The sequence below is a fragment of the Strongylocentrotus purpuratus genome, unplaced genomic scaffold, assembly GCF_000002235.5.
Source record: "Strongylocentrotus purpuratus isolate Spur 01 unplaced genomic scaffold, Spur_5.0 spur5_scaffold_2, whole genome shotgun sequence".
NCBI lineage: Eukaryota > Metazoa > Echinodermata > Echinoidea > Camarodonta > Strongylocentrotidae > Strongylocentrotus > Strongylocentrotus purpuratus.
In genome coordinates, this window is record NW_022145605.1 from 8389053 (window position 1) to 8414436 (window position 25384).

At 37.1% G+C, this 25384-nt stretch overlaps 1 protein-coding gene across 6 annotated transcripts in view; it reads right to left on the minus strand.

Annotated features, from left to right (window-relative positions):
- The window catches only part of LOC578919 (galactosylceramide sulfotransferase), a 51415-nt gene that overhangs the window by 9334 nt on the left and 16697 nt on the right, over nt 1-25384 (minus strand). For all 6 annotated transcript variants that reach the window (XM_030991576.1, XM_011681493.2, XM_011681491.2 and 3 more), the window contains exons 2-3: nt 24605-24943; nt 20582-20844 (exon numbers count right to left, since the gene is read on the minus strand). In XM_030991576.1, coding sequence (XP_030847436.1) covers nt 20582-20751 — 170 coding nt within the window. In that variant the 5' untranslated portion in view covers nt 20752-20844; nt 24605-24943. The remainder of the gene's footprint in view (nt 1-20581; nt 20845-24604; nt 24944-25384) is intronic.

Sequence of the window (25384 nt, forward strand, 5' to 3'; positions counted from 1 at the left end):
ATCAGCCCAAACTTGGTACAAGGCGATTTTAACCAAATCTTTAAAGAACTTTTATGATTGCGCTCATGCAGTCACCCGTGGTAGAAATATTATGAATAGGGTATTATCATTGGACCGAAAACAAGTTACTCATAATCATGAAATACATGAAATACATTTCGAAGTCATATTCGTTATGACTTTTTAATTAGGAGCTACCAGAGCTGGGTATGGGTTTTGTTGATACGCACTTTAGAACATAATAAACCTTTCCCAAACGAGTCTAGACAATTTTTTCACAATGTAATTGCATGAACAGTTCTCAACCAAAGCGTATTGTGCATTTGGAAAATATGTACGGGGTCGACGCGAGAGAGCAATGATGTTACCTTTAAAGGGATCCGGTAAGTTTGTCTCAGATTTTGAAACAAAATCCTGGATTTAGCTCATGCTGCAATGATAATTATAAACCTTTTGTTCAGTCAGGAACCCCATGACTTTTACAAGCAGATCGCCTGTCTGATATTCAAGATATTTATGATTGGAAATCGAAACCAAATTTTGCGTTTTTTTTAACGGTTTTCATGACACTACAGTCTGATGGGGATAACGTGTATGGTAAAACCGGTCACTTAAAGATTTTTACTTTTTGAGGAACTTCTTGATCATTTTGAAGCGCGATTTTGTTAGGGCTTCAATATAACACCATATCACAGACACTGATAACAGTCATGTAGGGCCATGCATCTCAGATTTAACATTGTTAAACGATGCCTTTAATCCCCCGGAATACCATTGATTATGATATAGGGAATACGAATATAATACACTGCAGTGGAAGAGATGGGAAGAGATGGGAAGAGATGGGAGGAGATAAAGGAAAAGGGAGGAACAGGAAGTATAAAGATTTAAAACAAAGGAGGATGTAGTTGAAAAGGTATGAATTCAAAGCGTAAAGGAAAATAATCGTCTTGTCTCCCTTTCTTCCTCTTTGTTTCTCTTTCGGTCTCAAATTACAAAATTCCTCTAAATGATCTTACCTCTTTCAATGGAATGATTGTGATAACATAATTTCATCATCGTCAAATCATCATCATCAAATGCCAGGTCTGTTACAGACATCGGCAGTCATGGCCCTCTATTTCTGTCTATTATCTGCTATTCGCTGTCAAGCATGTGGGCTTTTTTTATCTTCAAGATTATCCCGTTTCTATATGTGACCCTACAAATTGCATTTGCATATGTTGATGAGTGATGGTTTTCCTATTAATATTCTTATTTTACGGATTTCATATCATCAAAATAATATATCCTTTGCCATTCCAAAGCTTTCTTTATCTCATGAATACCGTTACCATCGGATGCTATAGTATACCCAAGATATTTACACGTACTGGTTTGCTTTATTGTTTGCTTTTTAATAAATCATCGTACAGTCTGTTTTCTTGTTGTTTCAATTGCCTTTATTCAACATTTCTTTGATTTTGATACCACAATTGGAATTAACTAGATCTTCTTGGGATTATGCGTGGTTCATCTGCATAGCGAGGGTTGTTTATATTCTGACCTCCAACTTCAGCACCACAAATTAGATGTTCGTTTTTTGACATTTTCTGACCATGGTGTCTTACGTCTATCAATTTCCATCACAAATTCCATTAAATGGGCATTTACACTTATAGGACTAAAACGTCATTATATTTTCCTATTAAATTCTAAAAAAAGGCACGGAAGTTCATGCATTTCATATGCTCAAACAATAATTATGTTTGGTGCTAATGTAGACGCCATAGGATCCAAGTATTGTCCTTGGGGAAATTGATGACGATCCCTTTGATTGCCAATAGGTATCTCAATGAACCACTCAGAAGCTCTTTTATTATACAGTACTGTTTTCATTAGAAATGAAGAGCAAGAGATGCCTTCCAAACAATTAATGCGTGAAGTTGAAAGTTCCGAAAATGAGAAGCTTTCAATATCTAGAACAAGGGAGTAATTACTTATTGATAGAACCTAACATGGTTTCTCAGGATTTTCCTCGCTAAAAATTCAACCGTTGTGTTAAAATTGCAAATATGGTGACGCCGATGCTCACGAAATTGATTTGAGAAAATCATTTTTTTCCCCAACACAAAATTTCACTGTTAAGGTTAAGTTATGATTGCATTATGGTGACGTCGACGCTTTCGGAAATCAATTTACAAAATCAATGTTTTTTGTCTTATTTATAATGTCGTTACTTAAAATAATATACATAAAGCCACGTACTTCAAATCAGCAATGATTGAAGCTCCCATCACTATCATATAGCAAAATGCAATATATGATGGGCTTCATAACGGCCTACGAAGTTATCCTGAGGGGGGGGGGGGGGGTCAAGTTGCAAATATTTACATTTTTAAAAGAGAAGTTTCGTTTACATTTAAGGATGCGGGCAGTTATTTAAAAACAGGGGGAGGGGTTCGAGGAAACACATTAAGGAAGGTGCTTTGTGTAAAATTCATTATAAATGGATAAAAGAAACCGTGCGAAATATCAAGATTATTACCCTGCAAGCATAACTTCTTTTTTTTGTCAATGAAATGTGCTAACCCAGATCATGTGATCATCTTGAGATCATGTAATTCTCTTCAAAGCTAGGTGGCATGTACTCATATCCCATCAATAACACATAATATAACGCCATTGTGCTTCATAAGCACCCGATACTACATGTATCTTCCATACCATCTACATGCGATAATGCACTTTCCACACTTCCCTCCACCCTACAAAGGCTTAGTCCACCCAGATATTTAGCTGGTTTTAACGAAAGTAGAAAATGGGAGAAAGCGAATTGTGAATGCTTGATCAAAATCCGTTTTGATATAAGAAATTTATAAATTTTTGAAGTTGCAATCGATGAAACAAAAATGGCAATATGTCACATGTTTTCGATATGTCCTTTTCTATTACTGAAAATCACATAAACTCATTTCTAATTCCTTAGTTATTGATGAAAGAATAGCTTATTTTATTTATATACATTGTTGTGAAGAAAAAAAAAATGAGTACAATAAATAGACCTATATCGACGGTTTATGCAATATTACAACATTTTCATTGGGGATTTCTTTTTGCTATCTTCTGCTACTGGTCATTGAAACCATCTCAATATCGGGATGGAATTTCCCTTTAATAGGCTGATCCAGATCTACTTTAATGGGGGCTGTCTACTGAATTATATGCATGGCTTCGTCCCTGGCTCTAGCGTGCCGAGCAGTGAAAACATGTGTGCATGCCTGGTATGTTTTGTCCCTGTCTCAAACCATAGACGTCTATGCTCAAACAGCACGACTGAAGCAAGGCAATGTTGCGGCCATGGCTTTGCAATTAAGTACACCAAATGGGACAGCAGCGGGTATTTATTTATTGGTGGAATAAGAAGATGAAACACAACACGGATATTTCAAAGGTTGTATTTAAGATTATATATGCGAACATTAAAGAGGTAAGTCGTTCGTGATAGCTCACAATCACACTCCATTTATAATTATTTAAATTGTATGACAAATGAAAAATACATCTACATGCCTATATTTTTAAAATAATTTTATAGATATAAAACCGACAGAAGCGTGCCAATATCTGCAGGAAAAATCGAATTCATACAAACTTTCCGAAATTTAACAATAAAATCGAATTTACAGAAATGATTAACGTTGGGTCGTCTACTTTCTTACCAAGTGTTAACCCTTTTGAGCAATTTCGGAAAAAATATCGGAAGAGAGGGAGAGAGAAAGAAAGACCCACTTATTTCACAACATAAGACCTATAAGGCTCAAATGATGAACAATTAATGTTCCAAAGCCCCCTCACGCCACTGCGCCAATGAAAACAGTATAGAAAGTGATGAAATTCAAGGCCTTGAGCGAGATCCAAAGAGAAGTAGCCGCACAAAATTCATTACCGAACGGTTGGTCATTGGTTGGTCATCGTTACAAGGAAGGCTCGTATCAAATCACAAGTGTGAAAACAAAGATAACACCAAATGAAAACACGTCTCTTGTTTACAGTGAACCCCCGCAACCCCAAGCATCATATTTCCTTTTTATTTTAAAGAAAGGGTTTTGAGATTAAAATGAAAATCGATAAATGGAAATCATGATCCAATACTCCGTCTCTACCATAATCAATCAACTTTCTTCTTCACTTCATTATCATTGAATCTATAACACGCACCATACATTAATGGCTTTTGGACCTTCGTAATGTTCAGTCTCCGAAATTATTTTGATGTTATAAACAAAAGCATGAAAACCCGCGAAATCATATACCACAATATCTGACATTTGCATTTAACACAATTTAAAGGGATAGTTGAGTTCTGTTTTCATACCACAGATGCCTTCAAAGTGCACGGTTATTGCTCTTATTCTTATCTATGACATTTCTAGTGCCCTTTTAGAACCTAAAATTGCTATGAAGGTAATTTTAGACCCCAAAATGTGTGAAATTTAGCCAATACGAGCATACCAATTCAGCTCCAGTCTAAAAAAAAAACATGGTGACCGTTAATTAACTATTCAATTAAAAATAATAATACATGGGCCGGCTGGTTGTGCGTAATATAAGCAACACGAAAATGCCAACGAAAAAGCCACCATCGGCATTGGCTGAAATACGACGTAAAAGGCGTTATTTCGTTTTTTCAACGGTTTTTTCAAATTTTTCAAAATACCTAATATTTGAGGTGGTACACAAGTATTAGAAATCGTTATATTTCAGCCGTCTCTAAACCAATTTTGATCAAACAAAGATGATTTTGTCATTTAAATATTATGTTCTTTCAAATTTGACACTCAGTTCTTCATTATCTCACAAAAAAATATTTTGTGTAGCGCCCCCTGCAACAGAACTCAACTATCCCTTTAATTGGCTTCGACTTGTATTACGTCCCCTATTTCATTATGCCTGACACACTTAAAAGTGTTAGCTTCTGCTTATATCAAACTGCATGCCAATACTGTGGTCATGAGATGTTAGAGCAGGCGAAGTCATTGAGAGGGCACTGGTGTAAGGGGGCGGGGGAGGGGGAAGATTTAGGTGGATGAGGGGAGGAAGGGATTGGGAGTGGGTTATATTATATTGATTTCACGTTGCCATTCCCCTGCCTCCCCTCCTTTATCTCTCCCTTTTCTTTCTTTTTCGCTAGGATGGGGGGGGGGGGGGTGGGCATCGCTTCGCTTCGCCCCCTCATAATTACGCCACTGCTCCCCCGGTCCAAAGTGGTCTAGACCTTTCCTGAAACGAGGGTCTATTATTTATGAATACTATCCTTAAAAACGATTCAAAGACAGACTTAAGAATGACAGTATAAGTGATGTTATGTTGGTACTCATTTTTACCATCTGGTCTAAATGTATTTTGTCAATGCACTTTATAAAGATTCTCGAGAAATATGCAACATTAAGTTAATTCTAGCGGTCGGATAATCATCACTTTTCTTTTATTTCATCTTAGGTTTTTTTTTTCTTCAAATATATCAAGCTATTCAAACATCAACCGAAGTTGTGCTCTACATGTGACGGACAATGACTCATTCCGCCTTGAATTTAGGCCAAAGGGGATTCAGTTCGCTAATGATCCAAACGAATAATTTGTTTCCAATAATCATACCATTAAAGAAGCCATGGCATTATTCTAGCATAAGTCGTACTCCTTCAACCGACTCCATCCCTAAGCATCCCTTTGCATGCATAATGAAGTTGGATCTATAACACTGCCTCTGGTTAGATCGTTACCGCGTTTTCAATACATTGCACAGTCGGTATACAATATTTTCCATCTGTAAAGCTTGGTCGTTGATAAATATAACGTTTTGGGATATTTTGCCATGGTTGGGGGGGGGGGTGGTGGCGTTAATATACAAATTATACATTTATGTGCCAGATCCGTGGGAAAAAAATATTTCATGAAATTTTCTGATGGCATTCAGATCTGTCAGCGATTAGAAATGAATAGCGACACTGTCCTATCCGTGGGAAAAGATTTCATAAAACATTCTCATGACATTTTTTTTGTCATTCAAATCTGTCAACGATTGAAAGAGAACTTTGACACTAGTCTTATTAAATTTGAGAGATAACAGACATTTTGTTGAATTTTACTTTCTGTGTTTGTTAATTTAGATGTTATACACAATACACTGTATACGATACGATACATTATTATTGTCGCGGTTACAGCAAACAATGCTTTCAAGGTTTCCTCCTCATTAATTACAAGCATAATGCTTCCAAGGTTTCCTCCTCATTACTGCAGATTATTGTTAGCATCTTTTGAATTTAATGACTTGCCATTAATTCGTTTTTTTACTGTTATATCTATCGGATATTATGTACATGTTTTTTTACCTTGTATATGACTTATACTTTGTAAATTCTATTTATATGCAGTTAATGTGGAAATAAAACCTAAATACAAAAATAAAAAAAGATATCTCTAATAACAAGTTGAGCCAAGTATTTTAATACCGGCCTTCAAAATTCAAGATTCAATATCTAAGAATCAAGTCTTATTATCTATAGATGATGGTGCATGTAAACAAATAATACAGAAATCACTGATGAGTACCTGATTCGCTATTTATGGAGTTTACACCTGGTATTTTCTCAGTTTCAGCTAGAGTTGATAAAACGTCTAAAAATGGGCGCGATCACATAAACTACCATAAATAAAAACGATACTATAGAGTCAATATAAATTATGATGTATTCACAAAACAAATATTTGATATCGGTGTTTTTTGCACTGATTTCGGCTAATGAGCTTTCAATATACACCGACTTTCTCGGATCGAAATACAGTTTCTACAGTATATACAGAGAGCGATTTCATAGTTGTAGTTATCGATATCATCAGTGATGTGTGACCGGCCCACAAATCCAGAGTTCGTAAGAAGGGTGCTTCTTTCCTCTTTTCTTTTTCATATCGTATTATGTTTCAAAAGTGATTTGCTTTAACTAGTCTCCATTTTAGTGACTTTTTTTCTTCGGATGGTCCAGTGTGCTCTCAATCAAATACTTGAGTAGAAACTGATAACATCGCTGGAAAAGATGAGTCCATTTCTGTTGCAGAAGTGCGATTTAATTGAAACTGATCGTTGAAGTCTTGGAATTGGCAACGCGGATTGAAATTTATACTTAATATTTTCTTGTACAAATTAGGCGAATTTCTGTATGTTATTTGAGTGTAAATAATTTCTTGGAGTCACATTGATTATTTTAAAATTCATTAAAAAATGAAAGTGGAAATACAAATTTGTGGAGGAAAAAGCTGATACATTTAACAGTAGACTGTTATGGGTTATGATTATGATATCTCAGAGTATAGTTATTTAAATATTAGTACTCTTTATGAGAGCAGAGTCCACTATTTTTAGGGTGAACTTTCACTCCAAAGCGAATTGATCCCAACATGATCCCTCAAAGAAAGGTGGATTTATATTCGTGTATATTGAGACAGAGGGACCGGCACCGGCACGGAATAAGATTCGAAATCCCCTCTTTCCTATGGGATTATCTTTCAAGACTCAAGAGTAGAATTCAAATAAAAATGTATGCGATTCCATTCAATTTAAACTTACGAGTGTTGTGCAGGGCAAATCCCAGTCTCACACACACATACACTGTAAATATACGTAGAATTACGCGATCAATTTGAATTATAATGCCTACATACATTTATTTATTCCTTATCAATACCATTCAATATTTTTACTAATATTTTGGCTAGCAGGTTAACGTGTAACTATTAGTCAATTTCAAACGGCAGCTTGTTGTTTAGGTTAGTCAGAAAGTATTGCGCGCACGTACATGACGAGGAGTGACCACCCTTTCAAAATTGTAGATTAACACTTTGAACATGCTGGATCCAACATTATGGCCCGAATTCACAAAGGAGGTTTGTCGACAAACCGAAGTTTATGTGCGTCATACAACGCGTTTTTACGCGTTTTGACAAAATTTGGTTTGTCGACAAACCTCCTTTGTGAATTCGGGCCTATAAGGTTGAATCCAGCAGGTTAAAAGTATCGATCTGACATCTTGAAAAAGTGGTCACTCCTCGGCCCTTTTAAATGGTGATTTAACATTTTAGTTTTTAGAGTGAAGACATACGATTTGAGAAGCCTGGATCTATTACTGATATATATTACAATTGTAATATCAAGTTTAAAAAAAAGAAGAAATAAAGAGAGGAACGAATAAAACCATCCTGTTCCTAATTGGCATGGCTTGGTATTTTCTGTTTTATGGTACATTTGAGTCGGAGTATGAACTTGATGATGATGATGATGATAATTATAATAATAATAATTATAACAACAATCATAATAATGATATTATATAAATTATAATAATATTAACAATTATAATAATATTAACAATTATAATAATATTAACAATTATAATAATATTAACAATTATAATAATATTAACAATTATAATAGCATTAACAATTATAATAATATTAACAATTATAATAATATTAACAATTATAATAATATTAACAATTATAATAATATTAACAATTATAATAATATTAACAATTATAATAATATTAACAATTATAATAATATTAACAATTATAATAATATTAACAATTATAATAGCATTAACAATTATAATAATATTAACAATTATAATAATATTAACAATTATAATAATATTAACAATTATAATAATATTAACAATTATAATAACATTAACAATTATAATAATATTAACAATTATAATAATACTGATGATAATAATAATAATAACAATAAGTTCTAGTATATAGCGCATTTCATGTCTCCATACGGATTCCCAAGAGCTTTGGGTTACATCGACCGGTGACAGCTCATAGAAATTCTGCCGGTACCTGTTTAATTCACCTGGGTCACCTATCACCTGTGTGTGGCAAATGTCCATTATTGTCTTGCAAAGAGTTGTTTAATGATGTGGCATGGATTCTAACCACATCCCCTGTGATCGCAGTCTGCTTACTTAGACCCCTGTTACACATACGTCTGAAAGTGGACTGAGGCCGGCCCCGGAGTCGGCTCGACGTATGTGTAACACCAACTTTTTTCGAAAAGCCGGACTGAGGCCAGGTGGACTCAGTCCACCTCGGGATGTGGTTTGAGGCCGGCCTCAGTCCCGCAATCGGTATGTGTAACACCAAAAGTGGACTCGGGCCGGCTTATAAGCGGAAGTGACGTAACCTGTATTCTTTGTTTTTATCATTCTATCACTCTCTCTTTCTGTCTTTCCTTATGTTATTCTTTGTTTTTATCATTCTATCACTTTCTCTTTCTGTCTTTCCTTATGTTATTCTTTGTTTTTATCATTCTATCGCTTTCTCTTTCTGTCTTTCCTTATGTTATTCTTTGTTTCTTCCTTCTATAACCTTCTCTTTCTGTCTTTCCTTATGTTATTCTTTGTGTTTATCATTCTATCACTTTCTCTTTCTGTCTTTCCTTATGTTATTCTTTGTTTCTTCCTTCTTTCATCTTCTCTTATGTTATTCTTTGTTTTTATCATTCTATCACTCTCTTTTTCTGTCTTTCCTCATCTTATTCTTTGTTTTTATCACTCTATCACTTTCTCTTTCTGTCTTTCCTTATGTTATTCTTTGTTTCTCCCTTCTATTACCTTCTCTTATGTTATTCTTTGTTTTTATCATTCTATCACTTTCTCTTTCTGTCTTTCTGGAGTCCGCCCCAACATCAGCTCGTGAAAAGGCGACGTGAGGCCGGCCTATGTGTAGACGCAAAATTGCGGGCCCGAGATCATGTGTAACAGGGGTTTGATGATCTCGAGGCGGCTTCAAATTGCCGGTGTGAGGCCGCCTCCGGGGCCCGCTTTAAAAGCCGACGCATGTGTAACAGGGGTCTTACCCATGCACGAGACCACAACACTTCTACAAGCCTTAAAGATGAAGTTGAGTTCTGGTAATGTGATTGCATTGTGAAAGAAACGGTGTGGAATCGACCAAAAAAGGTTGATCATCTAGCATATAAGAATTTGTGTGTATTGCAAGGTTCTGGAATCATCAAAATGATAAGAAATTTGGCCAAGTCTTGGTAAAGTTACAAACACTGTACACAGAAAGATGTATATGGGACTACACGAACACGTGGCGTAAAAAACCTACCCCCCGAGTTTTACGATTAACATGACATATTTAGAATATGAAGGCATTTGAAGAGCCATGCTTTTCAGGGAACATGTCTTATCTGATGTTCTTCCACACTTGCATAATAAGAATGATAAAGTTCACAAAATATTTTTCACCTCTTCCCAGAACTCAACCTTCTCTTTAATATGATAATGTCAAAAACCAATGTAAAAGGATGTCATTACAGGGACAAAAAACGTTTTTATTTGAGACATTGGCCTAGTAATTGATACGATAACGATTTTCTTTTCCGTACGTTCTGCAATATATTTCAGAAGATTCGGTTTCACTCCCGTGCCATGTTTACGCGACTGTCAAGAAAGGGAAGGATGGGAACATACAGGTTACTCTTATCCTGTTTATCCACATTATCGATAACCATGAAGTGCGTTATCCCTTCATTGTCACCTCTAGACTGAAAGTATATCGTTATCGGAACACGTCCTTCTGGGATTACTAGATAAACATTAGATTATTCGTAGAATGAACAGAGTCAGAATAAGAACTGCAGTAACATAGCTAAAACAGAGTTAAGATGATATACCGAAAGAAAAATAAGGAGAATGTACAAGTTTGCAGTCGGTATGGGAGACCCCTCCCCTCCTCCCACCCCCCCCCCCCGCTCCCTCCTCATACACCCTCCCTCCTTTCCAGTTTCCACACCCTCTCTCTCTCTCTCTCTCTCTATCTCTCTCTCTCTCTCCCACCCTCACTTCCTCTTTCCTCCCTCTCTCTCTTCCTCCTAGCTTCCTTCCTCCCCTCTCACGCTCCTTCCCTCCCTCGATCCCACCTCGTTCCAGGGTAACGCGGATAGTAATGACTCATACAGTATACTGAATCCGCATATTCCGTCCAGTATTAAAATTTCAATACATAGTTGACCCAGTAAGTATCTTTTCAATCTCATACATAGAAATTCCTGTAAAGGTTGCTCGTAACGACTTATGAGATTTCCCGAGGTACATCAATCATAGCAACAACACCAACATGATGAGCGAACTTTACAATGACGTATACAATGAACCTAAATGATAGCGCAATAGCGTATCGAAATTTCAATTGAGTTATTTTTGGGAAAACTTTGGCAATTGTCATGATTTTGTTCACTGTACAACATGGAATTGATTCATATAGCATAAAGATGATATTACTAATGAAACAAATAGCTTAATGGGGTTTCTAAGAATAAAGAGGCATCAACACAATGAGTTATAATACATAATACATCCTTAAGATTGGTTTGTTGTCTGTTGTATTTTGGTTTGTAAGATGGATTGTGTGACGTGCGGCATAACAATCTATCCCTTTAACCGAAGCGGTGCATAGATAACATGATTTAGCTACCAATAACTTATTGACATGCTGGCGCGGCTGCCCTTGTCCATCGATTTCGTCGTAAGGATTTTTTTTGTTAGCCTAATTTGTATGCATGTTGTATACACGCCATAGTTATACTAGACTTTCTTTGTCTTGAATGCGCTGATAATTAAAGAGACAATAATTGAGATGCATCCCCTGCCCAGCTCCTCCAAAGGGGGAAGGGGGAGGGGGAGGGGAGGAATATAATTAATTCTTCTATATAGCTGTTTGCCATTTTGGAATTCACGATTCAATGCAAACGCCGCCATCACTTCCCCTTAGTTTTGGACATAAGCTCACATGAATCCAGACGGACATATACTTTTCCTAAACTGATGCCCCGGCCCCCCTTACCCCAGACCCTAGTGCCCCGATATTCCTGCACCTACGCTAGGTCACTGGGTCGCAACGGACATTAAATAAATACTATCAAATAGTGTGAAGTTAGAAAGAAATAATGCCAGGTAATACCATTAATCACCACTAATTACTACATTCGATTGATTTCATTAGATGTCCATTTCTTTCTATTCGCATTATCATAATCATTTTCCATGATTTAAACATGTAATGTAATGTAATAATTGGGGTAGTCATAATCACCGCAGTTCGAATACACGTCCTCATCATAAATATAAATGTTCGTATACAATAAGAATTTATTTGTAGATTATTATGCAACGATGTCGAACAGAAAGTGAACGAACAGTAGAGAATGGGAAAATCAGAAAGAGGGAGAAAATGAGAGGGAGAGAGGAAGAGAGGAAGGAGAGAGAGAGAGGAGGGGGGAGAGGAAGAGAGAGGAGAGAGAGAGAGAGAGAGAGAGAGAGAGAGAGAGAGAGAGAGAGAGAGTCGCATTCAGATATCTGGGCATCGTTTCACGAGACCGTCTTAAGTACAAATTCGCCGACATCTCATGTTAGAACGCGTGTAATAAAATTAACACTCGTTTCGATGGGATGTCGGCGGTATTGTACTTGTGAGAGGCTGCCTCCTTCTTTATCACCGAGACAAGATTAGCCACGGGCCCCATCACCTATATATCGAGTTAATTACACTTTCTCGTCAACCCTGCTCTAAGCAATCCACCCCCCCCCCCCACCCCCTCGTGCCCGCCGCATATCATTCCTATACGTGTATCGTGATGCCCTATGGTAGAGGTGAGAAGTACGTACCCAGAATCTTCATGTACGTGTGATGTCGTAATTACATGCGAATTTCGAAAAGACCATTATTGAACATGTGGGTGAATGAATTTGTGGACTTCTGAATGTATGGATCATCCTTCACAGAAACCCTGAAATTAATTGCTCAATGATCAGAGTTCGATACTTAATATGATTGTGTATCCCTAGCGCGTTTTCAAAATCAATACATTGTTAATGTTTCCACAACCACGCCCACAGCAATCCAGACTAGTTTACTTATTACATAAATGTTTCTTCGTATGACCATGGTAAATATGCCTATTTATTTATTACATTCTCGATATCACTTTGTATGTGTTATCAACGTTAAATATTATAGCAATAATACATTAGTCACTATTTCCTGGTTTCCCCAAAACTTTCGGACAGTTTTTTTTCACAATGCATCACTTAGTGTGACGTAAAAAAAAGCCTTGTATGGCTCTTACGGCCATGCTTAAAGTGAAAATGTGACGATAATTTCGTATACCCTTCTCTTTCTTTAAACAGAATTCATCGCCGACATCAATCACAAAGCTGGCAATGTGATGAAGGTTCATGCAGAGTACAAGACAGGTTCTATACAGACGCCCTGCTGGTGAATTAATGTTCACTCGTAAGCTGATAGTGATGCATTATACAGGCCATGGCCACGGCTATTGTTGATCTAAATCAAAGTGTCACTGTCTTTGGTATAATGAAGCAGCACCCTTACCGTTCATATAACTTGTTCCTGGAAGGGGGAAGCAAACTGAATCACCGTGATCCATCATACCCAGGCCAGACGTTTACAGTGTCCGGACAGATTGTGCATCCGGGTAGTTGATGTTTAACAATAATTTGAAGAAGTTTCCATGCTATATTTCATAAATCTGTTAAGACTTATCTTAGACAATATCACACAGGACGAATTTGACGGCTAGTGCTATTCGATGCATTCATTTTGTTAAATTCAAAGGCAAAGTTGTCGGCTTTATTTTTGTTAAGCATCTGGACGCAGAACCCCCTCATAATATACAACTGATAGGGGTGTGAAGGTGGACCACTACACTGAGGTTTTCCCCTACTCTTAGACGAATATTGTGGTAGGTTCTCAATGTGCAAATGTGTTGACTCTCCTCTACATTCTACAGGGACCTTAATTTAGCGTCCTATCCGAGGGATGGAGTGTATTCCATGGTCGTGGTTAGGGCGTGTTATTACATTCAGTCATCCGCCTCGGTTGGATTCGAACAGACGATCTTTGTTTCGACAGGCAGACGCTTTACCGATAAGCCAAGTCGTTTCCCATTCTGTTCGATAAAAATTATCGATTGCGATTTGCCTATTCATTCGTAAAAATTATTTTGAAACTAATCAATTTATTTTTAAAGTTTACTTTACCCCCAAAACACTTCATATTAGGGCCTAAATGTAATCGTCAATATATATCATCGACATACATTGAGGGCTGACGGCTAGGTCCTCTCCGAGAGACCTGGGGTTGTTTCATCAACTAAAATTGATTTCTATTTTAAAAATCAATTTTAAGGCTAAAATCGATTTTAGGGTTTACTGAAACACCCCCAAGTAATGGGGATTAATGCCTTACTAAAGGGCACTAGCGCATCGCCTTGGTTTTGAACCCGGGTCGCTGGATTACGAGACCACTGCTCCACCAACTGAGCTACCGCGCTTAGTTATCAGGATATTAGATCTTCAATGTACATAACCTACTTATGATGACATTTGGTTATTTGCAAATAACACTTAACAACCTCATAAAACCAACCGTATAGAGTGTCGTGGACTTTTTCCAAAATAAACCCAGTGCAACCAGGGAGCTTGAATGGATCCATTCCAACTCCCTTGTGCAGCGGATATATTCCATTTGTTCGGGTTTTGTTTTGTCTGGATGGGGAAACGCATATAATACGACCATTCAGCAGCACGCATTGAAATAAAGTGTTATGTTTTGCTTGGATATAATATTACATTCTAATAGAAAGATATTGCCTATTTGTGCAGGTTTATATGTATGACAAGTATGATAGTTTCGCACGTATCTGGAAAATATTGGGTAGAGATAGGATACATCGGGTGCGCTTATTGTTATGCAACATCCAACAAAAGGGACAAAAACATTTTTTTTTTTTTCTAACATTGAAAAACAAAATTAAATAAAAGTGACCATGATAAAATAAAACCCTTTGGGGCATGGAAGTACTCAAGAATACATAACCACCCTTCTATTGAGCTCTTTCAATGCACGATCATTAAGGTTACATAACATCGCTTAATGATTGGGCATCGTATCGGCCACTTGAGAAATGATGTAACAGCAAAGATTCGGAGAGCTAAGAAAGATTGTACATCTTTATTTCAATAGCAGTGGTCAATCTACACAAGTATGGAAATCTTTGAATTATGTTATGCCTCGGAAGAAAAATGTAAAAAAATCCAACAGATTAAGAATGATGGTAAAGCATATGATGGCAAAACAGACATTTCTGAAGGATTTAATCGGTACTTTTCGAGTATTGGACGAAATATAGAATTAGAAAAAGATAAAATAATAGAGGATGTAGAACACAGTGATGATGTTAATTCGGATAATGTATGTCCAAACGAAATATCAGCGTATTAGAAAGTTAGGATATGAGGATGATTAATAAAAAGATTGTAAAAAGACCGGAGGACTCGATGACATAACCGCTTCACTGATTTAACCTATTTTACCTCATATAGTAAAACCACGTTGTTACATTAACTTATCAATACGAACTGGTGAAATATCTCCTCAGTTTAAACTATCACGAGACACACCTATATTTAATGGGGGTGACAAAACCGACATGGGAAACTATAGACTCATCTCTATATATTGTCTGTACCCCTTGCTAAAATCATAGAGAACTTTTACCAAAGTGTATAAGTATTCTTTCATTCATTACTATATAATGTGCACACCAATCATGTTTTCGTCCGAATCATTCTACCATGACTGCCTTACTCAATGTCACGAAAAGTATATTATACTAGATAGCCTAGACAAGGGAAACCGTGTTGGGTATGTTCGCTTTAGATTTGAGAATTCGATACAGTATATAGCTAGACCGCCATCTATTGTTAAACAAATTAAAGAGAAAGGCATTAACGGAATGTTTTGAAATGGTTCGAGGATTATCTGGTTGGGCGTCGTCAATGTACAGTTGTTAATGGTACTAAATCATCTTTCCAAAGTATTACATGTGGAATTCCACAGGGGAGTAATATTGGCCCCCTTCTATTTGTTTAATATGTGTTCTCAACAATTGCAGAGTGTCCCATTATGCAGATGATACGTGTATATACGTAGAAACTGAGAGAGTGAACGCTCTAGCCAACAATCTGAATGATGATCTCTCAGCTATTAACAAAATGGTTGGTAAAGAATAAATTGGCGTTGAATGTAAAGAAATGCGAGTTTTTGTTGGTAGGGAGTAGAAATCGGATTAGAAAGATAGAAGCGTAACGCAAATAAAACACCTTGGAGTCTTAATTGTGAATATGTTGACTGGAACAAGCAAGTAGATAAGCTTAAACAAGACATATGGAAAAGTCTGTATTTACTCAAAAGAACTCGTCCATTTATATCACAGGCTGCATTGGTATTTCATGAGAGCATAATATAAGCAAATTTGAGTATTGTGATGTAATCTGGAGAAACTTAGGAAAAGCATTAAAGCACTTAACGACCATTTACAAAGACTTCAAAATAGAGCTCTTCGTTAGAGGGTTTAACTATTTTTTTTGTAAACGCTGCGGTTTTATGTACGTGTAAATGAGCGTATTCACTGAGCTCTATTTGTTAGATATCTCAAAATTAAATGTATTACACTTCATACGTCATCATGAAAAACTGTCGCGGTTCACATCCGGGTTCACATCCTTATACCTGAATGAACCTTCAGTCAAAACATTTCGTTTAATGTTCACATTCTTTGGCAGAATTAATTTTACCACCCACGGCACATCAGGATTTTTTTTTTCTTCCTGATTATACTTTATCGTGATATAATATCATAATTGGCAGGCAAGTAGGCCAATGTCGTATACTGAGCATGTTTTCTAGTCATCAACACGTCAGCACGAAGTAATTAGCTTTTTTCGGGGAAAGAGAGATGCTTCCAAACAATTATGATAGTGGAAACTTGTACCGTCATTAAAAAATCAATAAGAACTTTGCTGGCTTGTAGATTAATGATCATAGTAACATCTAACATCGTGAACATGATTTCATATAGCCTATATCCGTATAGTACATAATGATTTCCATGTGGGAAATTAAGTTGAATTTGAATTTAATTGAATAATTAAAAGTGATATTTAAAAAAAACTGACATCGGCCTAAATGACATGACTGGCTTACAATAAAAAATAACATACACAAAAAACACGATTTAGAAATCATTCTTCATGTGTTAGAAAGACTTTAAAAATGCCAGACAAATCTTTGTTTGGTGACTTCTTCGAACTACATGCAGTCAGTGCTTTGGCTTTGGTTCGGATATCTACGGCTATCGGACATCGAGAAGTCGCATTTAGGTTAAATCAATGGCTGATCGAATTCCATCAGTGCCTCAAAGGCGGCGTGTTGTTCTAAGGATAGATATTCGCTTCTTCGACTTCGTCGACCTACTTAGCCAACCCCTATGGCAGGCGGTTGGTGTCGTGAAGGTTTTATGAAAATGAATCGATATTTTCTATCCACCGGATTCATCCACAGAAACGGAACATCAGCTGGATGGAGTTTTGTTGTGCTCTGACCGGTCAACGAAATACATAAATGGCAAAACATCTTTGTTTTTACCTTCGAACGTTTAGGAGATAGATAGTTCTCCCTTTGAGCCATTGGTCTAGTGTTACGTTCGGTTGGTCCCTCTGTCTTCGCCTACAAACTGGCTCAGGCGAACCCTGGTTCGAAACTGAGCCACGTATTTCGGATAGTGACGTTAAAAGTCGGTCCCCAGACGTAAATAATCATATCCGATTGAAATACGTTTGAAACACAAATTACACACACCCATACACACGTACCACACACATTGAACCTTCATCTTTATGACCCTAAACGCATGGCGAAAATATCAAGTTTTTTACCATCGACATTTTATACATTTTTGGCACCAAACGCACGCCATACGAGTCGCAATGCCCTTGCCCGTGAAATTTATCTAGGTCAACCTTTGAACCTTTTGCAAATACCTAACTTTATTTGACCAAATGTGAATCCTTGATTACTGGATATGCGAAAGCGGTCAAGAACAAACCATTGTAAACCATTTAAATTAAGGTTTTGTATTCATCTCAATTAGAGCAATGACTGATTTAAATTGCAATTGTGGGACGCCTCCAAAATGTATTCGTCCATAGGAGAAGTCGTGCTTAATAATCATGACATTCATGCACAAACTAATGTAAGCCATGAAAAATAAAACCACGAAACCGCATATATCGATAATGAATTTTGACTAGAATAAGATATTTACTGGAGCCGTATATATGCATATCCAATGGCATTTTTTTCTGGGGGGGGGGGCACAATCAATCTGCGCCCCTTTTCAACCCAAACTTGCAAATAGCACTGTGCGTCCCCTAATTGTGTTTGTGCCCCTTGCGGATGACAGCTCGTCATTTTTGTCTTATTTTGTCTTTGCTATTTGGGTTTGGGTATTGTTGTTGTTGTTGCTTTTCTATAATTGATAGGTAACAAAGCATATCACATAATGAAGTAGCATTGGGTTTAAGATAATATAAAGAGGGATGGAGAAAGAACCAGAAGGCTCTGGTTTGTGGACCCGTGTACCTTTGCAATTTGCAGAAAATCTGAAGAGAGAGGAAATGGAAATGAAAGAGAGAGGTGGATAGAGAGAGTATTTATAATTTTACCTTCATGTAGAAGTTTCCTTCTTGTCAATTAAATTTATGTTATGCTTTATGGAAAGGTTGACATCTCTTTCCGATTGATTTACTGCCAACCCTTGAACAAGGCGAATCATAATTGGCAAGTATGTTCATTTATTATAACTTGCATATTTGTTTGTAAGTTGTATTTTCGAATTTTATGTAATCACGGCCTCGTTGAAAAACAGCTTTTGCTGAATGCAGGCAATTATTATATTTGTTTTTAACCGTAAATAAATAAAATATACCATACCATACACCATACCATTATTCTCCTGGCCGGTATCAAGTGGAAAAGAAAGTAAATGTAAATTATGTGGGCTTGTTTCATGGGATCGTGCGTACAACTACAAGTTCGTTTTCAAAAATGACAAGAAAAACAGGTTGAATATAATTGACGGTAGGGAAGAGAGGTCGAGAAAGATAGGGAGGGGAGAGGGAGGGGAGAGGGAGGGGGGAGGGGAGAGGGAGGGGAGAGGGAGGGGAGATGGAGAGGGAGGGGAGAGGGAGACAGAGAGATGGAGAGTGGAGAGTGAGGTACGAATGGACACAGAAAGATAGAGGGGGAGGGAGAAAGAAACTATGAGATAAAGAGAGAGGGATGAGAGAGAGAGAGAGAAGAGAGAGAGAAGAGAGAGAGAAGAGAGAGAGAAGAGAGAGAGAAGAGAGAGAGAGAGAGAGAAGAGAGAAGAGAGAAGAGAGAGAAGAGAGAAGAGAGAGAAGAGAGAGGGAGAGAGAGAGAGATAGAGAGAGAAAGATTTGAATGAGGCAGAAGGGAAAGCCTGAATATTGGCAGATCATCATTGGCAGATATCCATGTTAGTTTGCAGGCACAAACCCTGGTCAGTCGTAAAAGAGAGTCTGCACGATAAGACTACCATAGGTCATGTACTATATAGCTGCTTGACACAACCAGTAGGTAGCTGCGCTAGGCTTCTCTCAAGGCACAATGATTTTTTGATAAAGTGTCATATTAGGGTCTGTGCTTGCAGACTATATCCATGTCTTCAAAGATTCACAAAAGCATACGTAATAAAATCATATCCGGCCTCACGCTTCTCATAAGCAAGCTTGACTTCTGCAGAGGGTGAACATGTATTTTTTTTTTACCGTGTTTTGAATAAATTAATGACTCAATCTCTCGATGTGTGAGTTTTCTCATCCTTTGTCAGCTTGGATATTAAAGTCGTAATATGAGTGCCCCCTGAGATAGATTGCTTTTCGTATGCTTTCTTGTTCGAAATAATGATGACAAGAAAGAGATGAGGTTTGGACCAGACAGTCATATCACAGTTATATACCCATTTTTGTGTACAGTGTATGTGCTTTTATCAAGAATGTGTACATTTGTAATCAATGTTATGGTTATAAAACCTCTCCGGATACATCAATGCCTATTCACTACATCATCACCCCAGTTTCACATTGCATCCTGACAGCCCCCCCCCCCCCCCGCAACAATTTCATTGCAAGACCAGGCGTGAACTTTATATTTAATCAACACGCCACTTCAGGCACCTAGTAAGTACCAGTATGAAGCTGGGGGAAAATCGATGACTCTAGTAATAATTGATATGTTAAAGATCTGTTCCGATATGATCAAACATTATACAAATAATGTATCGCATAGAATATTGCATAGACCTACATTCATGTGTCATGTAGCTATCTATCTCAAGAAATACAATCATCTTAATAATGCATCCGCATTTTGCTTTCCGTTAGATAAAAGGATTGACCTTGGTCTAAAATCTATAAATTACACACACACACACACACCCACACACCCACGCATTCACACACACACGCGCGCGTGCGTGCACACATCTTCTTACTAACATCTATTATTAAATCCGATTTGGAACAAAATCCTAAACCCGAATACAATTACGGGCCTATGTATTTATGAACTGTCTGCGTGAACTCACCTGGTGGTTGAAGGGTGACACACTACAGGTATTGATGACACTTCCTCCTGCCACGTGAAGCGGTCGTACCCGTCGGACATGGACCAGAGGACCAACCAGATGGTCGTCACCATCACCAGTGTCCAGAAGAACATCAACCGGTTTTTCTTCGATTTGGGCAGTTCCTTCATGGTTGGTAGATCATCTGCAGAGTGGTGATGAAGAGTCAAATCCTCCGTGGTGCTGGTGGTGGTTTCTTCGTATTGGTTTATCAAGTGGACGGGCTAGTGTGATAAAATGATCGACAATACCAATTAGCAGAATGACAAAATGACAAAATTACGTCAACAAAATATGATTTGCAACTCATAAGATAAGATAAGTAACTCCCAAAGCTTGATCATGATTATGAATATATCTATTAGTTAGACAAGTGTTCTATTAACGATGGAAAATCCGTATTTACCGTAATACCAACAAACCAAATATACATAATATAAGATAACTAACTCCCGAAGATTGACTATGATAACAAATATAGACAAGTGTTCTATTAACGATGGACAAATCCATATTTAACGGAATGATAACAAAAAAACTAACAACAAAAAAAAAAAAAAAAAAAAACAACTTAACATTTAAATTTGCTTTTCGGAGATTACCAAATCACAAGGTTTGATTATGATCAATAACCAATAATCTGACTAATATTCCACAAATGAAGTGGACACTTCCACGAAAAACAAACAAACTTGATACCAACAAACCAAATATACAAAATATAAGATAACTAACTTCCAACGCTTGACTATGATAAGAAATATATCTATTAGTTAGACAAGTGTTCTATTAACGAAGGAAAATCCATATTTAACGGAATGATAAGAAAAAAAAAACCTAACGAACAAAAAACAAAAACATAAAACTTATTAACAGTTAAATTTGCCTTACCACAAAGTTTGACTATGCTCAATAACCGTTTATCTGACTAATCACTTCCACGCAAAACAAACGAACTTGGTACCAACAAACCAAATATACAAAATATAATGCAATAAGCTTTGAATTATGGCAGCTATCAAAATATAGCATTATTAAACACGTTATTCTTTCCTGATCAAGAAATGTTGGTTCATATAGTAACCTTGTTTTACTGAGTCACAGAGGTTATAATTCAAATGTTGAGAAAGAGTGTTTCCTATCCATTTCGTCACATCTGAACTGCCCCAAATAGTCCACAAATACATGTAGCTTTCTTTTCTATAAATATATCATTATTGCTTTATTTTTTTTTATTTTTTTTATTTTTTTTTTTAAACCTAATATTATTTAAGGTCTGTTATAATTTTAAACAAAATCCCTTTATGTTTTCAAATGTTTTTCGTTTCGTTATTTTCATTTCTGTTTTGTTCGGTTGTAAATGTATGTTAATCTGAGCACGCCATTCAGCCCACGGACTTACTGAAGAAAAACCGTTCAGACTAAAGTGAGTTTTACCATGAATAATTGCCGGCCGTATAATCCGCGCATGCACGAACGTACACACACCCAACGCACTCGATATTAGGTTTTTTTGCATGAATGGAATGCCATCAGTGAAAGGAATATAGGCAGGCAGGTTTATGCTTCGGTACATTTGTGTAGGTTTGACAGGAATGGCAGCCCAAATGCATTCAACAGCAAAATAAAGTGAATCGCTCGTACCACTTACAGAAAATATAATAGACCTGTTTGCTAATGTATTTCAATCTATTCACGTTTCTTTCGCTAACCCCTGGTTACAAGCCATTTAATCCACCTACTTTGAATAAAGGCATCTCTATATGGATGGAATCCAATTTTCATGTTTTAGTAGTTGCTACGTCGGGCAAGCTTCTGGTAAACTCTTTAGTCGTCAAGTGAAACCTTGTTCAAACATTATGCACACAATGGCCCGAATTCACAAAGGAGGTTTGTCGACAAACCTAGGTTTATGTACGTCATATGACGCGTTTTTACAAACCTAGGTTTGTATTTACAGACCTAGGTTTGTCAAAACGCGTCAAAACGCGTCATAAAATTATGACGCACATAAACCTAGGTTTGTCGACAAACCTCCTTTGTGAATTAGGGCCAACATGTAAACATGTGTATTGTAAAGAAAAGGTATATGGATACTGAATTTTGCCACTTAAAAGTTAGCAGAGAAATTATCCATGGGGTCTCGTACAGCTATGGCACGTGTATCTAGTCTAAAATGTAAAATGTAAACATGTGTATTGTAAAGAAAAGGTATATGGATACTGAATTTTGCCACTTAAAAGTTAGCAGAGAAATAATCCATGGGGTCTCGTACAGCTATGGCACGTGTATCTAGTCTAAAATGATAAATTAACGGTATATGTTTCATTTGCAAGCCAAAAAAAATGAAAAGGCTCAATTCGAACGGCATTTGAAAGATAATACTATTTAGAACTTCCCTCAAAACTAAAGGGCTTGAAAATGTCTTTAAGTGGGAAAATAGAACTATTAGTGGTCAAATCGACTTGAGTGATTGCAATCACTAAAGTAATGGCAAAGATTCAATCAGTGTAATTTGGGCCATTATAAGAATTAATGTAGACAAATACTCATACCCTTTTCATCTCATTTTATGTATGTTATTACCAAAGAAAATAAAGAAGCCAGTCAGTCACTCTATAGTGTCTGACAATGCAGTCTAGAAGGTAAACGGGTTTCCTTGCATAATTTGAATATTAGGACACTGCTAACGTTTGAATTCCACAGATAGAACATAGGCCTACGTGACATGTTCAAAATTCCTGTAAAGTTGTACAAAATTTGATGTTGGCTGCAAATGGGACCTAAGCTATTACCAAGTGATCCTAAATGAATGCAAAATAATAGCTTGAAGGTGAAAGTACTTCTATAGGTAGGCTACTGGAGAGTGGGTCGCCAGGGCATCGACCTTTTCTCTCCCCTCTTTCTTTCTTTTTTTGGGGGGGGGGGGGGGAGTATATACTTCTGAAACTTGGTCAGTACATTTTGTATGAGCAGTCACTTTCTAAACATGCCTCGCATGGAATGTAGACAGTTATGTTTATTGGATTAGTACAAATGTATAGGGCGCTAAATTATGCAGAAATCTAAGGATAAACGTACCGATCAAAAATAATGTATAAACACTAAAGTTTGGGGGCAATCAAGCCCGTTCTCAAAAATAAGGGTCCAAATGACAAACAGGAAATTGTCATTTAAGATTGTATCTAAGAGAGTTGGGGCTGTTTCGGTTTTTTTGGCCTATGGTACGACTAATGCTGCTATTAATAGCTGTTCGACATGCCATGTACGGTACATGTACAATGTAGATGTACAAAGTACAGTACGTGCATGTACTCAACATGCACATCCTGTAAAGACGATAACAATGTTCTTCCGATAACATACACTGAACCGTCCATCACATTATCTAATCATTTCTTCTTCTTGTTTTACATGACAACACATATTATGTTTAATCACGAAAAAGGTTCATGCAAACGCCGTCAATATATGATACACATTTTCCCATAAAAATTAAAAATCAAGATTTTTGACTTTCTTTCACATTTTAGTCTAAAAAGTGACATTTTTTTTTTTTTTTTAAATCTTGCAATGCATGTAGTTTTTAGCATAGACGTTATTCATGTAGGTCTACATCCGCAATACAAAGGAATCTTTTTCTACATCCTTTATCTATTTGGCGGGTCTACTATACATGTTCACATATTACGTATTTGTCTTCGTGACCCTCTATCTTTTAAAGACTATAAAAACGTCAAATCAGCAATGAAAATCTGTGAACTCTACTAAATTGGGACTTGTCACAAATTGAGCAAGTTCCTGCTTACTATTATGTTCTATTTTCGGGCAGTCGAATTCCACCCATTTCGAGGACATACGTGGGCTACTAGTAATGTGACATTCAAGACTCGTACAATCATGCACATTGAATGACTCTGTGACTTCGAGATATTTATGTTCCGGCGGTGCTGCTTTGTCTCCTTATCCCTACATTGAACGTACCTTTTGGGATTAATCCACTTCCAGACTAGCTAGGCAACCTTCCTTCCTAGAAGCTATAAAGCCAAATCCCACATGCGAAAAGACTCCCTTGCTCTCCACACTGGCATGGCAGATGGTGTGTCTTCATCCTAGGCTGCCTGAACGCTTGATGAAATACACAGCTATGGCATGGATGCCTCCTATATCACAGTGATGGGGAACCGTCTCACTCACGCGTCCCCTTTCCTCTCTCACTACGCCTGCTTTTCTTCTTTTCTGCAGAAACTTCAAACTGGAGAAAGCGGTGAATCATTCATTTAGGAATGCTCCCTGTGCGACGTCGCCTCTGCTGAAGATGATCTAAAGACAGGGGTGAGAGGACGACAGAAAGAGGGAGAGAGGGGAAGAAGGAGAGAGAAGGGATTAGAGAGAGAGATACAGGGAGAGAGATTCATCAGCTGGGTTCCCAATATGTGTTGTGTGACTTCGCGATAGATAATAAGAAAAGCAGAGTACTCAACACGGGCTCACCTCTCGGTGCGCCGTGCATGCATTGTACATGAAGCAATCTCGGGCGCGCATACACAATTTCTTGCCCCACTCAGCTCCGCATATAGGGCACAACACGAATATTTAAGTGAAGACATTGCATACACGCAACGGGACCCCCTGTGGGCGTCATTTAATACCTGCATGGCCTCTCGAAGAGTCTCGATTCAGAGTGATTAATTAAGAGAAAAATATGTCTCCATCACATAATCACATACACTTGTCTTCTTAATTTCCATCTCCATTTTCCCA